This window comes from Anarrhichthys ocellatus, unplaced genomic scaffold, assembly GCF_004355925.1.
Source record: "Anarrhichthys ocellatus isolate YVR2014 unplaced genomic scaffold, GSC_Weel_1.0 scaffold54, whole genome shotgun sequence".
In the NCBI taxonomy this organism is placed as follows: Eukaryota; Metazoa; Chordata; class Actinopteri; order Perciformes; family Anarhichadidae; genus Anarrhichthys; species Anarrhichthys ocellatus.
Genome location: NW_022280084.1, coordinates 2,263,612 through 2,282,565, shown reverse-complemented (window position 1 = coordinate 2,282,565; position 18,954 = coordinate 2,263,612). Strand labels below are relative to the sequence as shown.

General features: G+C 46.8%; 1 protein-coding gene across 1 annotated transcript in view; it reads right to left on the bottom strand.

Annotated features, from left to right (window-relative positions):
* Positions 1-6,107: 6,107 nt before the first annotated feature.
* Positions 6,108-18,954, bottom strand: part of lig1 (ligase I, DNA, ATP-dependent) — a 34,944-nt gene continuing 22,097 nt past the window's right edge. The window contains exons 13-19 of the mRNA XM_031870680.1: positions 17,197-17,341; positions 16,690-16,772; positions 16,131-16,283; positions 12,792-12,845; positions 10,126-10,269; positions 8,893-8,985; positions 6,108-6,974 (exon numbers count right to left, since the gene is read on the bottom strand). Coding sequence (XP_031726540.1) covers positions 6,900-6,974; positions 8,893-8,985; positions 10,126-10,269; positions 12,792-12,845; positions 16,131-16,283; positions 16,690-16,772; positions 17,197-17,341 — 747 coding nt within the window. The 3' untranslated portion in view covers positions 6,108-6,899. The remainder of the gene's footprint in view (positions 6,975-8,892; positions 8,986-10,125; positions 10,270-12,791; positions 12,846-16,130; positions 16,284-16,689; positions 16,773-17,196; positions 17,342-18,954) is intronic.

Genomic DNA, 18,954 nt, shown 5'->3' with positions numbered 1-18,954 from the left:
ATGGATGTAATGTGTGCTAGATCACACCCTCACCTGGTGTGACTGAATTGAGAGTGACTGAATGCTAATCAACGCTTCGCATGTAGGTGCGAGCGAGGTGTGTGTGTGTGTGTGAGAGAGACGTGGGGACTACCATCTGCAGACAATTTGCATGTGATTGACTCATATGTAAATATTACACAGGGAGCGGTGGGGGGCCGTCTCGGCCCGTTTACAGTGAAGGAGGAGGGGATGAAGGGGGGTCAGCCCAGTGCTCTCTCCTCTGTCCCCTCTCCAAGCACTTTCACCGGGGTCAGAGGCCAGCGGGGGCCCCAAACAAAGCCCCGACTCTTTGCTCTCCGTCCTCCCTCTCTCCAGATTCCTGTCGTTTGCTGACGTCGAGCACTTGGAGACAATGGGGAGAGAGGGAGACAGGGCCCGACTGGTGTACGCCCGTCTGTCAATGGCGCTTTCTTCCTCTCCCTTTTCTTTCTCCCCGCCTGCTTTTGGGACAAAGCAGTGTATTCAAAAATGCATCGCCCACTCCTCGCTTTTCCAGTAACGCAGACAGCAAGCGAGCGGGGAGAGACCTGCTATATATAGATGGGTTGATATGAGGACAGGACAAGAGGCGCTAGACGGATCCAGAGGCAGGACGCGGGGAGACGGTGAGACGAGCTGCAGAGGAATTTCAGCAGAGGCCTCATTTTCTAAAAGGTCTCATTCCATCATCCTGCCACATGTTATAAATATGCATCTGTTTAGCCGCTGGCATCGTAATAGTGAATACATGCACAAATGAATGGGCCGCGGTACTCCTCCAGCAGTCAGCAAACACACAAGCTGGATGCTCTCATTCCCAACGTGAAGTGCAAACCATAACAGTTCGCGATCGGACCCCTCCCAACCCCAAACCCCCCAAAATGCATATATGATGAGAGCGAAAGACAAGGAGGAACTCGACAAGGTTGTCCACTTCACTTTGTCATTTTATTGGGCCTACTTATCCAGGATCTCCTCTTGCAAGAAGCGGGCCCTTGGCCCGAGACGAGCATTTAGCGGCGGGATCGCATACTTGCTTACAATTTGAGGCCGCGGCGTAAAACATTCCTCGCCACTTGTGAAAAATCCGCTCCCGCTCATTCATCTTAACACCTCAAATACCCGCGCTGACGGATCAACTGAACAAAAATGGACCATCTGCCAACTTGTTGGCGGCCTCGGCTGTCTAAGCTTTGGCTCCAACGTCTAAATCGCGACATCCTTAACAATTATGGCAGATCCTGCCTTCAGGCCCCAGAGAAACAGGGGGGTTCTTTATGAGCCTGGCAGGTGCAGAATGTGGCACGCTCCCAGAAACTCGTCAGCTCCGAGTGACGGTGGCAGCGGCTCAGCTTTTGGCAGACAGAAACTGTATCACATATAGAGCGAAGGCCCCCCCCCCCCCTCCACTCCTTCAGCTGGCAGTGGTATACAGCACACTAATGTAGGGGAGGGAGCGCTTATCTGCAGCTGAATTATACAGCGGGGAGAGGTACCAGTGAGAAACAGACTCAATCCGTACAGCCAGTTAGAGATTCTTTTGCTAAATTATACACGAGTCCTCCGCTGCACTTTAGTGATATTGAGGTGGACAAGGCTTCATATCAATTGGTGTTATTAGAGGTGACTGAATGCGCAGAGTACCTCCGGCCTCAGCCACCGTGCGAATGAAACCATCGCAACCGTCTGCCCGCGTAACTCATCAAGCTCGTTTTCACGGGTTGACGGGTGGCCTCGGCTGCATTTGGCGGAGGGCGCATCATTAGACACCCGTAGAAATTTACAGAGCATATCTTTCTTGTAATATTGTAATTTTCTTTGACGTGGAATTATTTCCAATGGCAGGAGAGAGAGAGGGGAGAACATTCAAAAGACCGGGGATAATCGCAGTCTGGGAAAGCATCCCGAGCTGTAGATGTTAGGGGCTCTTGTCAACTCTATCCATGTCGAATTTCTCTGCAATGTCGAGTGTGTTTGTCACAGCTCTGAGTGCAGCCGCGTTGGCAGATGTGCAGAAGGGGGAATGTCTTTTTTTTTCCTTCGAAATGTGGAGGGCTTCTGTGAATGGAGAGACGGGACGGCTGGAGGGTTTCTTGCCCGGTTAAGACAGAGGGGGGGGGGGGCAGAAGAGATGGACACCACAGGCTGGTTCACACGAAGGTCATGACACTAATGGCCGTCGACAACGATCCAATGGAGTGCACTGCAGTCTTACCCCCTTAAGCACAAGGCCTCTCAGGAGTGGGGCCAAAGCGGAGCACTGACAAGTGGGGAACACCATCATAAACAAATCACGGAGTGGGCTCGTAAACGACTAGTTTTGCTGCGGGGGTTGGATAATCAAGCGAAACATTTCCATAACCAAATACGGCAAATGAGCCGTGGCGATGCAATTGGCCAGAAAACTGTCAAAAGTTGAGGCTAGAAGGCAGGATTAAATATGCAGCCATCGAGGTTTTTGTAATAGGACACCGGTTCAAAGCCTGGCGACTAAAAAAAGATCTAAAGAAGAGAAACATATGCCACAAAGATTATGACCAGAATGTGTCTGCATACATGTATTATCTCAAGAGCAGTGATCCCCAACCAGGCGGGGGTACTTCAAACTCAGGGGGGGGGGGCTGTTTGCTATTTAGGTATTTGGAAAATCATAAATAAAAATTTGAATGTAAATTGATATTGATATTGATATTGAGTCAGCTGTAACACCTGGACATGAAAAGAGTGCATGAAGACCAGTTCAGGGAAGCTGAAACGTGCCTAAAATGAAAGGATTCATGTTTAAATGAGATATAGTCTCAGGACTAAATAAATAAATGAATACATGGCGGTGTCAATGAAGGGGCACTTGAGTCCACTTGTGTGGGCTGTGGGGGTTCAGAGGTCAGTCAGCTTGTTGCAGGAAACATGAATATTAATAAAAACGTGGACGCATTCGACTCATGAGCTTTCTGTACTGCGACACACGAGCACAGTCGAGACCTCCGACGACAGACTCACCGTTTCAGCAAATGCACGTTTTCTTTTAACGTTGAAGTGCCAAAGACCTGTAGCAGACGGAGGAGTTATTAGGAGGAAGACGTGATGGAGCAACAAAGATGCAGGTCTGTTGGTCAGTCCATCACTTTGATTCAGACCAGGCAGCCAGACACCGCTTTGAGCTTCACAGCGGCTTCGGATGATGTCACAGAGGCGGCGGCCATACTTCATAAAGTCTGTGGTTATGAAGGAAAATGGCCGCACGCTCATAGCCGCAATGCATGGTGTGTGTGTTCCCCCCCTCTCTCTGCCTAAACCTAACCCTGTTATCTTAAGATTTTTATATTCGCACTCTTCTACCTTCGTGTTGCAACTGCTGCAGGATGAATAAAGTTCCATCTCCTCCAAAGCTTCACCAGTGAGTAGAAGCCACCGACGAGTGACGTCCTCCCGCTGTAAGAGAGCTCCGGAGGGCATTTACAAACAATGTATTCTCAATTAACTTGGAGGACTCGTTGGCACAGCTGCACACAACTTGTACTAGTTGAACTGAGCTGATGAAGAGCCCTGATGAGTCACACAGTACTGCACAGCCTCTTCTGTTGAGGACATAATACCCCCGTTAAGAGTGGAGACTGGAGGACGAGGGAAATCATATAAAGGGGCCTAAAAAAAGAGGGGGCCTGACATCATCAAATCCGAAAGGTTACTGGCCAACGCTCGGCCCTCCTGCTCAAGAAAAACACTATTGATATTCTGTGGCTTCGGCCGGGGGGGGGGGGAACAATGGCCGGGTCTGTGCCTCCCTCTCTCCCTCGTAGCTCTGGCATGGCAGAGATGTCACAGAGAGCACCAAACAAATGGATGGAGGGACAGAGAGAGAGAGGGATGGGGAGGAGGTGGAGGAGAACAAACGCATTGTTCTCGGGGTGGAGAAAGGGGCATTGTGAACAAGACAGATAGCTTATGTGGGAGAAACAGGGTGGGGGGGGGGGGGGGGGGGGGGAGAGGAACACAAAAGGACAGAGAAAGGTGAAACCTGGCATTCTTTATAGATGCCCCCATTTTTGTCTTTGCGGGTGGAGGTAATCCATAAAAGCTGCTTCAGGGGACACTTCCTAGAACTTTTAAGAGGAACACAGCAGGGGCAGTTTTAGCACAGAGGAGCCATCTTCAGCTCGCCTTTCATCCGTCACATCACCAGAGATCACTTCTGAGGCGTCTTCTTCTTTTTATAAATCATACTCCACAACCCCAAAGCCCCCAGCCGCTTATGTAGCAGCAAAGGACAGCTCAACAGAGGCGGCGAGCAGGTAAGGTTTGCAAATGCAACCTCCCCTGCGGGATCGGGTGTGAGCGGGTGACTTGATGTGAACTAACAGCACAGCTGTTTGAACACAGGCGAGGACCTCGCTGGAGATGGAGGCCACTGTGCCGCAATGCCCTGCAGGCGTGTTATGTGCTACAGCTGCCCCCCTCGGTAAACATCAGTGGCACACACACACACACACACACGGGCAGATAACCAGGCACACACACATCTTCACAGAGATGTGATAAAAACAAACACGCACACACACACAAAAGAGGAAACGGATACAGTACCGTGCCGGCACTCCGTCAAAACACAAAAGGTGCCCAGAGACTTCCTCTCCACTTACACCATCACACGTATATAAATTAGGAGACAACGCTCGCCGCAGTCAACCTTCAGAGTAATTCACAACAAAAAGCCGGGATCATACGGCGCACACACACAATATGGAATTGAATTCATTAAGTATTTGCATTTTCAATATTTCATTGCTCTGCTGCCCGTTTGATTTCCAATACGGTCTTTTTCCATCCCTGCTCACACTCGCTGTAGCCAACTTCTAAAGCGACAGTACAGCAGACAAGTGCCATTTGAAATTCAGACGAGATGTGATGTGATGGTGGTATTCATGATGAGCGTCAGATGTACCCAAAGTAGCCCGCAGGAGAAAAGACATGTTTCAAGAGCAAACCGGTGGGAAAAAACACCTTTAAATCTTCACGGGGAAGTGAATTAATATGGATTAAAAACAATAAAGAGAATGGAACACAACAACAGTGGTGGATAGAAAGGGCAGGCAGATCTGGATTTGGAATTTCCATTATTACTGTACCACAATGGTGTCCTTCTCAAACCACGCACGCACGCACGCACGCACGCACGCACGCACGCACGCACGCACGCACGCACGCACGCACGCACGCACGCACGTACGCACGCACGCACGCACGAGCACTCCAGCAGAGGAAATACAAACCGCTCTGCATGTGCATCTGCATGGAAACAGTGACATGCCACATACAGTGTGTGTCACCCCAGAACTGGCCGACATTTACATGCAAATATCCTGCAGACGGTGCTGTAAAGTGCCCCACTTGTTGTACAGCATGCCTCCCTGCAGCCACAAGAATGCCGTCCCACCGACAGTTACAATTCACTTCCCTGCATCTCATTGGGTTCAGCGCAGCTTCCTGCTGCTGCAGTGGCGCGTTGCATTACTGATGAGCGGGTCCACATCCCACACGGATCAAATGCCACAGCCTTAACAGCGGCTCTTTGAGGCGGTACTTAAAGGGATGGTTTGGACTTTTTTTTAAAGTGGAGTTGTTTGAGGTACTTAAGCCGAGTCGGTGTATTATCCACAGATGGCGGTAACCACGCCCCCAGTTTAGAGAAACGGACACGGGAGCAAAGCAATGTGCTGCTGTGGATGGGCGCAGCAGCAAAAGGGATTTTAGCCACCTAAAAATAATCAATATCAGTTCACGTGTGCGCTATATTGACAATATTTCAACTACTTTACTCTTTCCGACGAGGAACTGAAGCAGTTATCTGTGCTGTTTTCAAAGTCACCAGACTCCGTTGACAGAAACAGTCTCACAGATAGTGGAGTTGCTGGTCTACCGTTGCCTCGATCGGTTAGTTTGGTGCCATAAACGGCTACTTCGGATTCATCCAAGTCACACAATAACAAACTAACCGATCAAGGACAGCACGATATCTCAATGAAAATGAGTCTCCTCCTTTACAGACATGCCGGCTTTATGCTAATCTCACGCAGTTCGGGGCTCAAAGCATGCAGTTTTTTCGCATGCAGAACAAATTATTTACAATTGCCAAAAAATGCAATTGTTGCAGAAATGTCAACAAATGATGCGTCTGCGCTTTTGTCCACGTGACCATTCCGCAAAAGCTCACTCACATCCTCCCGCATGGCATCACCGTGCAGAAAACCCTCACGGTCCTCTCATGTAATAACCGGCTGTCCTTGGCTCTCAATCCGACCCCCCCCCCCCCCTGATTGATTCAGGCTGGACGGTTAGTGGATTTCCATCATCTAATGCGAGCTGTGAGTGCCTCTCTTTTGTCCTGCTGTTTGAGCGACTGTCAGCTCCTGCGTCTTTTTCTACTTCTAATGACGTTTCGGGGCAGCCGGCAATCTGCTCGGCTTGTCCTCCGATCACCGCACGCGCCCAATGCACTTTGCCGCCACCGCCTCCTGAGTGCTTGAGCAGGAACCGGGCCCGCTGAAGATATTGGTATGCCACCCGTACAGTTAAGAGTTTTGCTTGGCTTTTTTTTTTTTTTTTTTCCATTGAGAATTTTTGATAGGGATCTATTACCAGCAGGTATGCTCCAACTACTGAGTCGATTTGAGTTTTTGGAATTCATGTGCGCAGTACGTGGCGAGATGTTTACGCAATTTTGGCTCTGCTTCCATGAATCAACGAACACAAAAACGACAGGGTGCTTAAAACTGGCAAGCGCCTTTATTTTCATTCGACATTAGATAAAGAAAGAAGCTATTTACAATTATTTTTGAAATTGCGGTTCATCGTTATTCACCGCCGATGAATACAGATGATCAGTAGTAGTCCTCCGGGTCGGCTTTCTCCCCCTGATTCTGAACCTGCTGCTGCTTCTTGTACAAATCAGCAATCTGCAGAGAGATGGACAGAGATAGAGGAAGAGAGAGAGAGAGGGAAGGAAGGAAGGAGGGAAAAAGGGTTTGCGTTAGAGAGCGTAGGGAAGAGGAGAAGATCATGAAGTCAGGTCAGTAACATTAAGAGGGAAAGCTAAAAATAACAGTTTGATTATTCATAACCCGAGCTTTGAAGTCGGTGACTCCCAGCTGCTGACTGGGAGACGGAGGTTGTGTTCAGTTGAGCTCAACAGGGTTTGAAGCGAGGGGGGGGAGACAATGAATAATGTGTGAACAGCGGGATCCACCCAGAATAAGCAGCATCAGTACCAGTGCAGCAGGGAGGCACAGTGAGGAGGGAAAACAGTGAGACGGGATAAAAGGTAAATCATTTATTCCGACCCATTCAGACTCAGAGTTCTCCTTCATTCCTTCTGACTTGAATGAGGTCAGGTGTCTTTTAAACTGTCTGCTGAATCCCAGAGAGCGAGCGTGTGCGTCCCGTCAGGAACAGAACCGATAGAAGCATCATTGAGATGCAGCCGATGTTCCGACCCGACTCCCGCTGTAACGAGCGCAAATCTCAACTCCACGGTTGACAGATGGCTGTTTATTCCAGTCAGTGAAAGTTGACATTATGATACGATTCAGACCTTATTAAAGTCACAGCTGTTTAGAACCAGGTGAGAACAATACTACCTGGATGTCTGGGGGCCTTTAAACAATGAGCAGCAGTTGTGTGATATCTGGCTTCGGTTGTCAGAGTTTTGTAGCTCCCGATGCCGGAGAACGTGTCTTACATTCATTAGTAGAGAATCAAACACGTAGACAAAGTGATGAACGGTGAAAACAAAGCGAAACGTTTTGTGTGTCTGCTGACACTGCTTCAGTTATAGATTGTTTTTCATACTTTGGGTCACAAACGGACATCTTTAGGTATTTAATCGCTGCAGTTAGAACAGGAACATGTTTCAGTACTTATTGCCAGTCAACATTTGGACACATACTGACATGCGCATCGACTTGTACTTCAGGTCGGTCGGGTTGAATGATGTGCTGGTGGGTCGGCACGCGGGTTAGAGAGCAGCGAATAACACATCTGAAATCATTCATCAGCTTCATGGGGAATAGAATCGCAGCGTTGCTCGTAGGTGGGTAGTTGAGTGAAGGTGCAGCTGATCTCCTACTGGGCTGTAGAATGCCGCACAATATATTACCCAGACTCCAGAACTTTACCCGCCTGCTCTATAGCGTTGCTCTCCGTGCAGCGGGAGGCCACCACATGAATCAGTGCCAGAATATAAATGTATTTTTAAAACGCTCGTCCTTGCAGTGCTGTTCACCTGTGAAATGTTACAGGACAGCTCTTGTGAGCGGACCGTGATGATGTTGGCACTTCACAGCAACGCGGTCAAACGGACACAAAAATGTATTTCTACAGGTTCACAGAAGGGGAGCCACACTGAGGAGCTCTTTCACCCCCATTTTACGCTCAATAAACTTACGACAACACAGATGTTAGAAGTAAAAGACACTTCATATCTGTGGACTCTGATCTTTAACGGTGTGTCCGGTGAGCCTTGGCGTCCTCCACGCATGAAGTTTACAGATTGACTCATTGTCGGTAACAAGTTCCCTCCTAGCATTGGGTTTGAATCCGAAAAACTGGCAATTAGGCGCTTTGCTTTGACACCAAATCCTCCCCCATCGTCCACTCGTCACGTGATGAGTGATCCTCATAACTAAGTACAATACAAACCAGTTTTTGTATTGGAAGAAGGTGGGCGTCATGTATATTTATATGGAACATGGCCGACATGTTTGACCTCCTGACGCTCTACAGGTGGTATTCGATGCTTGTATCCCACACGTTCCGATACTTCCCTGTTCTTCAGCCTCCCACCAGGCCCCTCCCACTGCAGGTGAGCCGACGTACCTGAGCTCCAGTCGTGGCGTCCTCGGCCTTCTTGTCGTCTCTGATCCGAAGGAAGCGGGGGAACCTCAGAGAAATGCCCTTCTCTGGATCCACCTGAGGGCAAACAGTCAGAGTCAGAGACAGGAAACCACTGAAGCATGCAAGCTTTTCCTCTTTGTTACTCTGCTGCAGAGTGTAACCGCTAAACGTATTTATTACCTTCTGAGAGCTTTTAAATCCCTACTGGTTCAAAACACCAAAGGTTGAATCCCAATTTGTTTTTAACCTCTTGTCCTACTTCAATTAATCGCCTCTTAAATTCTCTGATTACCTTTAACTATGGACTCATTACATTTATCCCTTCTTTTAAATAACCTGAAGGATAAAATGCTGAATGTGATTAATAAATAAAGTACATGTTATAAGAATGCTGGAGGTGTCAAATAACCACAGAACAATAACCAAACTAATCAGTGAAGCGTTATGAAGTTTTAGGGGGAACTGGCAGCAGCTGTGGGCTTAAAACAGCCTCATTACAGCCAAAAATGTGCTGACTTGACACGTTGGCTGAGAGCGACACACACACTAATCGGTTAAAGCCGCTCTTAAAAAGAGGGGCCTGATGAGCAAATTGTGATTAATTGTGAATTGTTTGGTATAATTGTGGAGATGATGTGAAGTGTTGACTTCTGGAGTGAACATTGTTTCCACCGACGACTGGAGGGAAAAGACGTTTAGAGCCATAAAAATGATCTAAAACCTAACCTGGAGGTCAACAAAATGCTCATCGTAGATACTACTCATCATCTGAATAATAATAATAATAATAATCTTATCTGGTTAAAACTGGTCCACTTATCTCACATCAAGTTGTATATTTACAATGAAGTGAAACACCTCACACCTTTAAACCGTGATTATATTTTTTACCTAAAAACAGTAAAAATGAGCAAAATGTTTTGTGTGTTCAGATGGATAAGAGTCCGTCCATCTCGGTGCCCTTTTGCTTGAACTACGGTCACAGTGAGTAGAACTGTTCATGTTCTGAGCTCTGTGGGACTGTGAGTCGAATGTGCAGCGGGTCATAAACAAGAATCTGTTCCATTAAACCCAGCATCTTGTACAACTGTTTCTTAATAACTCAATTAAGAGGCGCTAATTGTGACTTTTCACTGTGGGCGACAGACCACGACGAGCGGGATTCTACCACCGGAGACACGCGAGGGGAGGCGGGATAAAACGGGCTGAACTGACCAGTCCCATGGCGGCCTTGTAGACGGGCGACAGCGACAGGTCGGCGCACTTCACCTCCCAGACCTGCACGGCGTCCAGCCACACGTCGGGCTCCGCCGACTGGTCGATGCGGTAATAGGCTCGGGGTTTAGGCAGAATGTGCTCCTGAAGAAAAACAAACGGATAAGGACGTGACGGACATGTTAATTGTGACAAATGAACTGCAAAAAAACTGAAAGATTTTCAATTTATGATGACATGAACCAGTTTAAACAATAAAAACACAGTATACACACACTGTAGATACACAGAGGTGCACAATGTAATAAAATAAAATAGGGCAACGTATTCAGAGAACTTGATAAAGAGACGGTGCCGCCTCACAATCACGTCCCGAGAGACGGCGTCTCAACACTCGCGCGATACCTGCCTGAGGGCCAACATTAGAGGGTGACTTCCAAACCACATAACCATGCACCCACATGAAAGATTGGGTTCAGAAACACCTCGATGTGCACGCATTTTTCTACCCGATATTCACCTCTTAGGATAACAATCATAAATAACCTTGCAGCTGAGCTCAAGCATCCACCTCCCCCAAACTGTGAAAACAGACAACGTCTACAATATTTAATAGTGCCTTTAAAAAAAACACTCTGACACGAGCAATCTCTCCGTCAGCGTAGGTGTCAGACATTTGCACAATGATGAGTGTTGTTCTGGCGTGAAACAACCGCTCCAGCTAATGCGGCTCTGGGAACGGTGCAGCGTTAACTAGACTGCGGCAGTGTCCACGGAACTGGGTCACAGTTAAGTAATGCCGGGAGAAGAGGGCTCGAGCGGCAGCGGCGCTGGAGCCCTCTCACACATTATTCATACTGTAGGCACTCAAGTGACACTCTGGTACAGGGTGAATTACAATGAGCGGGCCGGGTAGGCGTGCAGAGTCTTACAAAAGCGCTGCAGCCGATCGACACGAGTTAGCGCCAAATATTATGCTTTACCCGACAGCAGCTGAAATCAGGTCTTGATGGCTATGAAATATAACGACGCAATTACACCTCCTAGATCAGTGGGACGCGTAGGAGCCGTTTCACTTAGATGCAAATATTTGTGTCGTTTTACACCTCCGAGCACAGAAGCATCCATCCTGAGGGCACATGTACAGAGAGCCCTTCAAGGGGAGGATTAGAATCAAGTACAGGTGTCGTTGTTTGCAGACTGTGCAGCATTTACGGTGCGGCGGGAAGAAGTTTGACTTCATGTTTAGTGGATAAACTGGAGGTTCTATAACATCGACAGCAAATCCCTCAGTAGAAGCCACTTAAAGGACGAAATGAACATTTGTATTTGAATTATTCACCACCGTGTTAGCTTCAATAAGTGAGTTTAGAGCTGCCGATTATTGTCTAGATTAATACTTTAGTCTAGACAAAGGCAGTAGATGGAGGAAACTGTCACACGAGGTGAGAACAAAAGGAAACGTCTCTCGTTCCAGCAGCTCGCCACCCGGAGGAGTGTGAACAGAGTCAATCGTCTCCGTGTCTGGACTCCCGCTCGGCCTGCGGCTCTGCAGCCCGACCACACCAGCAGCCTTAATTCACCATCCATCACCTTCAGACGGAGGGCCTCATTACAAAGCACCACAGAACCGGCTGGATTGGTCCGGGTTCCACCGGCTTCTCAATCACTGTTCCACTGTGATTCTGCTCTCTGCAGCAGTTTGTACCGCCGAGTCTAAACCCTTAACCTTTGAGATATTACTTCTCACTCCAGCACACGGCGGCGTGCAGCCGCTTTCTACGGTGAATATTATCTCACCATTTAGTTTTTCCTAAACAGACGACTGCATTTTGAAAAGCTGCTCTTATTTCTGTAGAAGCGTGTCTAAAGTCAACGCCAGCACCCAAATGAATGCCGACTCTCACAACAGCGATCGCTTTCAGGGAGCAGCTGTTAATTTCTTCAACTGCTGCTGCTCTGCTGCTCTGGAACCAACCTCTTCAAATGTGAATTGAAAAAGCAATTCATTACCCAACTTCAGCGCTGCACAGCTCCTCCAAACGCAGATACTTTTTCTATTATTTGTTGGTGAAACAAGCACTTTAGGATCTCCGGCCAATGTTTTCCCGCGAGGAAGCAAAACACCTGCAGCTCAAAGCCACTCTTTCTATATTTTTCTAATTCCTTGTCGGCGATGTATGGCATGTTCGGATTAGCAGACACTACGTGGACACTATGGGGGGGGCTGTACCTGAGCTCATTTCTACCACTTCTCTCATTCTGGACACTTAAAGGTCCCCGCAGGCGTCACTTATTAAATGATTGCAGTATTTGAGTTGTATTTTAGAAGTACATTTGCACACCGTCAATCTCATTTTGGCATGAAAGTTTCCATTAAATCCAACTTTCCAGATCTAAATGAAGAATTTAATGAGGGGATGAGTATTTGCAGAGCAAAAGTGGACCTCAAGCCACGCTCGCTCCGTCTCTTTTAACCTCAAAATTGAAAAAAAAGAAAGAAAAAAAAAAAAAAAAAAAAAAAAAGAAAGAAGAAGAATAACCTGTAGCTGCAGAATGTTTAAAACCCTGGTCATGAATTTAAAACACGCCGGCGTCAATGTGGGAAAACAAGTGTGGAGTTGTGATTTGTACAGAGCAGGTTTGTGCTCGCTGTGTCGCATTACCTGTAAGAACTTGTAATGCTGCTCCAGATCTTCATCCTTGAAGCCTGTCCCGATCTGGAAGAGACGAAGGCAGATAAGATGCACACACTCTCAGATATACACACACACACACACTCAGATATATACACACACACACTCAGATATATACACACACTGCCTCACGGTGAGACAGCAGACATTTGGCAGCGAGCAGCAGAACACACAACAGCAAGCGAACCCCCCCTCACACCCCCGCCCCCGCCTCCGTGCTTTGCCTGAAGCGTCGTGTCACCTCTCAAAAGGCCTGAACCCGCTGAGACGCAAGAATCACCCAGCGGGCTGACGTGCACAGAGAGGGGAAGGAGGCATCATGCAAATGCATCGTGTCTCAGCTCACAGATGTGGAGCAGAAGGTGCATTCTGCAGGTGTCCACCAGAAGCTTTGTGCTCCCGAGGCTGCCGTCACCACGAGACGGTTTAAAAAAGGCCTTTCGTTCAACTGCGTTTGTGCTTTGTCTTTTATTTTTCATCTCATACGAGATGTGTGCAGACACGTTAGCCAATACTCCTGCTGGGAAACGCAGCGGAAAAAAAAGGGCGGAACAAGATGAGTCTTGATGCGAGATTATTATCTTTGCAATATTTGACAAACACAAAAATTCATTATGTTTAGGTGAAGACACTGGGATTTAATCTGATGTTTCTCTGTCTTTAATAAAACACTTTGTCAGCAGTAATAACCAAATATGAGCCTTTTATGACGCCTGAGCAAACTGAACACAATAAGCACCTGTAAAAAGTGAAGTAATGACGAGAGTCCAAACAACTACTTCATGCTGGGACCGTAACCTGATTGTCTTTTTGGTTTTATTAGTATTCCTCTTATTCTCTGTGAACTGCGAGTGAACTTCACGGCGGCGGCTGCCGCTGCTGCTGCTCGAGGATCTCGCTCAAGGACACTTCAGCAGGACGTATAGTTGAGATTACTTTTGGGAAAAGGCGAAGTGGGTTAAACTCTGCTTTCAGCTACAGCGGCGCCTCTCAGACTGAGGGTTGATCAAGTTTACCGTGTCAAGGACGACAAGAGTTGGGGGGGGGGGTTTGTTTTAAGGCTGACTTTGAAAAGTGAAAGAGAAAGAGAAAGAGAAGCAGAGACTGTGTGCTACATGTACGTCACTTTGTAAGGACATAAACTGATTCTGGCTCTCGTTTTTTTAACTCTGTGTACTTTTTTAAATATTACTAAAGTTGCTGGGTATGGGGGCGGTGATGCACCAATGTAACTTTAAGAAAGCACAAAGTGTAACTGCCAAGTTCTCCAAACACAACGGAGATTAGACGGCAAAGCCTCCATCTTCATGTGGCCCAGATCAGAGCGGAGAGTGTGAACAACACAATAATAAAAGCTGGTGTGATTGGACCGAGTGCTTCCATTGTGCTGCTCGGTCAGCATTTGTTTAGAGGTGCAACTGTTAGAAATAGAACCTCTCGGTTTGAAGAATATGTGAAAAGTGAAGGTTTCTCAAGCAGTTGTGCGAGCGAAGGAAGATGAAAATCAATAACAGTCAACAGACAGGAGCTCTTCATCACACACAGCAAGTAAATGTCTTGTGTTGTGTACTCTAAGCACGGCATCCATCTTCCGCCTCACTCACACGGGATAGTAATCTCAAGTGTGAAAACATACTCCGACGAGGTTCTATTTATGGTGCGAACGGGGAAAGTCCACCGGCGCCGCCTGCACAGTGAACGCAGGTTTAATCTAACGGACGCTTTAACTTCCTACCGGCTCCGGTGGAGAACAGCTGCGGTCGTACCGGCGAGCTCCCAGGTGTGAGTGTGTGCAAGTACATGAAAGTGAAGCGGGCGGCGCTGCTCGCTGAATCCCCTTTCCACAGATAAAGACACAAAAAGTTACAGAAGGCGAAGAAAAAACGGGAGATGGAAGGTTTTAGCAGGACAACGAAGAGACAGAATGTATGCTCTGTGGTGAAGTCATACTGCTGCTTGTTCACGCTCTTATTATCTCAAACACACACACACACACACACACACACACACGCACACACACACACACACACGGTCACGCAAGCTCCGATACACGCTTACCACTTATCCTAAAATGCACCCAGTCACGCCTACACACACACCCACACAAAAATTTTCCTCCGACTCAGATTTGAGGGGAAAAGTGACAGTTCAAAAGCACTTACACAAACACAAACACACACGCACACACACACACACACACACACACACACACACACACACACACACACACACACACTCTCTGTATGTCTGTGCTGAGTGTTTCGGTTGCGTTTGTATATAAACACCCCGCAGCACACACACTTTATAAACAGAAAACACAACCCTATCGACACTATACACCTCCTAAATACAGAGATCTGGAAAGCTTATTAAACTAAAGAGAACAAGCGGGTTGTCAGAACGCTGGCGGTGCTACGACACATTAAATATGTTGGGAGCTGAAGATTGGTCTTGCCTCACCAAAAGGTTGCATGTTTAAATACATGAACTGCCAGAGGGCAAAACTAAACAACATATATTAACATTTTGAACTTCACGATTCGAACGCTGCCCGAAAATATTGACGTCCGTGTCCAGGCCAGAAATATGAGAACGGTTTCTTTGGAGACGTTTAACTCGGGTTCTTTGGGCCGGATGACTCTAGAACGGACAAGACACTACAGGTTTAACACACACGCACAAACACGCACGCACGCACACACACACACACACACACACACACACAATTCCTCCTCATTAAATAAAGTGAATATTGATCATATTTTAGCCCCAGTGAAGCACACAAGCACCATCAAGTTGATTCACTTTTTGCCGTGTCTCATTTCAGAAACGTCTGTTAGTACACGTACACTGTGTGTACACAGTTGGTGTCTCCAATCGAACGCAGCTGTTAATAACGATCACAACATTTCACCTCTTCTTTTCCTTATTAATGGTGAATTGCGACCGGACATTTAAACGTGATTGTTGCCCACCGTAACATCTGCCGGCTTGTTCGCCCAGCTGACAATCGTAGTAAAACTCAATAAAAAAAACAACACAATTTTATTGTACTTGCGTGTGTGTACTCTCCGTTTCAACGGAGGTGGAACATACATCGTCCCACATGTTTAGCGGTCACTCCTCCTCCACTTCGTAGCCAAGATGGCGACCATTGAGGAAGTGTCCAGTGTTCCACACCTAACTTTATGACCCTTTAGTTTCAATGATTAAACTTGAAAACCTTGTTGTTGTTTTTTTTTAAACGTATCATCAGTGGAAGAAACCCTGAGCGCTGCATCGTAACACACGGACCGAACAGACACCCACCTTGCAGACGGACTGGAACTCCTCGTTGTCCTCGTCGTAGCAGGCCAGCAGGAAGCCCCCGTAGGTGCCCGTCCGCTTGCCTTTCCCCAGGTAGGCGCCGATCACACACAGGTCGACCGTGTCGCCGACACCGTCCAGGTAGTCCTTCTTCAGCTGAGGGAGGACACGGCCGAACGTGACAGATACAACTACAGGTTTCATAACGAAGGATGCAATACATCATAGCATTATAGCATTAATTAAATGCCAAAAAGCACAATTAAATGTCATTTATCAACACTGAGAACTGTCAGAGTTCTTGAATAAAGACTGAAAATGTTGACGAGCTAAATTCCTTTTTGTCCTCCAGAAATATGAAATCAGCTTTTATTGTTCGACACTAAATTATTAAGAATAGTAAAACAATGGAATATTTTACAACAGAAGTAAATTAATTGAGTCAGAGATGCATAAATGTGGGCTCACGTGTTTGTATTTGAGGACAGATGCTTTTTAGTTGTGTCTCTCTCTCTCACACACACACACACACACACACACACACACACACACACACACACACCTTGAGCCAGTTGTGAGAGCGCTTGGCAATTTCATATGTGGCATCTTTCTCCAGAGTCTTCACCATTAGACCCTCGCAGGAGTCTACACACACACACACACATATTAATACACCAAAACACGATTCTAGTTGTGCAGAAAGGAAATTAACAGATTATCTTTTAGATACATGGAAGGTCTTTGTCTCCATCTGAGACACACACGCACACACACAAAAGGTTCATGACACAGGAGACAGTAGACCAAGTCTGGGGACACAACACTAGAAAACCCAATTACACAACTCACAAGTTGCATCTCTGGTTTGCAAAAACACACACAATAACACAACCAACATACAAGTCAAACAAAGAAGCAGCGAAAATACAACTACACACACACCTGAAATGTAACTTGCATGTAACACCCACAAACAAAAAGGTTCAAGACACACGGGGGACAGCAGGAAGGGAAACAAATAAGAAGCTGCATCTCCGTCTAACACACACGATCATGAATACACACACACCTCGGACAGACTGCTCCAGGAACTCTGCGATGGCGTCTGTGTTGTCGGAGTCGATGGAACGTGCGAACACAAACTCTCCTTCCACTTCTGAGAAACTTTCTTTCAGCAGAGCCCGACGCCGACACAACGGCTGTTTCACCAGCGACTACACACACACACACACACACACACACACACACACACACACACACACACACACACACACACACAAAGACAGATCATTACAAATGGCAAAACTGTGTATCATTACAACCGTTTCCTCTTCATAGCTTGGAGCATTGCAATGACAAGGATGAAATACCATCTCATCTAGCCCCCCCCGCACACACCCACACACCCACCCACACACAGTGTGTCAGAGTATACTCACAGATACACAGTCACAGCGGCATTGAACACACAATCGCACAAATACAGTCGTAAACCAGCAGAACACACACATTCTTGGTTTTGGGTGCAATGGATCACGGTTGAGTTTGCATCACGTCTGAGTCTCAGATCGGATCAGGAGACCAGGAAAAAAAAAATACTTTTAGAGACGCTACGATCGCATTTTCTTGTTGCCGACAACGATTGCCGATTGTCACTACAGATGGGTTTTGTTGTCGTTTTGTTTCGGGAGCTATAAAAGGGTTTAGACTATCGTTTTTCACCACCGCCCAACAAAACTCATAATAACTGCCCATTAAGGGGAACCAGATGTTTTACTGAATGTACACCGATGGTCCGTGAACATCTCACTGATCAACGTTAGGAAGAACACACGCTTCCTTAGAATGTTGATATGGGGAAACAAATCCACCACGGTCAGCATTTTTTGGGGAGTTGTGTATCGGCCTTGAGGTGAATGTAAATCTATCTTTTCTTTTAGCTCCGCTTTGGTCTCCACCGACTCCTGAGGGAAACATTGCTAGCTGCTAAACGCTAGCTAGCGCTGAGAAGCGGCAACGCTGGAAACACAACGGGTGTGTGATTCTTAACGCATCACATGCAGCTGGTGTGTGTGTGTTGTCTTTAACTTTCAAATAAGGCTGCACCGAATAGCTCCAGGCTTCATAAACACTCAAATTCTAAATCAATTCAAACGCACAGCAGTTTTTAATGTTTTTTTAATTTAGTCATCATATCGGGACTTAGTATCTGCAAGTACTCAGATGTAAGTACTTATACTTGGTCTACAAAAGTATAACAGGACCACGGACATTTCTTTGGTCTGGCTAGCAGCCGCTAATGATCGTCACGGAGGCTCCAGCCCCAGGCCGACAGTAGAGCTAACAGGGAACACGTCCAGAAAAGAGAGACAACCAATCAAATTCAAATGAATGAATTGATGAATAAAAAAGGGCAACAGCCTAAAAAAAGAGAAAGTACATCCAGAGAGAAATTAATTCATAACATTTACATAAATGCCACATTAGGTGGGAAGCAGCAATGAAATTGCACAACTTCAGAGTCACTGGTGCTCTTTTAACTCCGTCCGCTTGGGAAAACTCGCAGAGCATCGGCTGATGGAAGCATTGGCTGATTTGCATTTTTCTTCGGCTGACTTTTAGGAAATTAGCTTAAAAAAAATTGTGTAATATTTGGTTGGAATCATACACACACTAAATCCCAAAACACACACAACGCTAGAATTACAATGAGCGTCACAATCATCTGGTTACAGCCTCCAGTAGAACCGTCATTGGCATTCAGGGACGTTGTTGGAATCTCAGCGGGTGACAAGGACGCAGGGGTGCTCACAAACAATAAACAAGC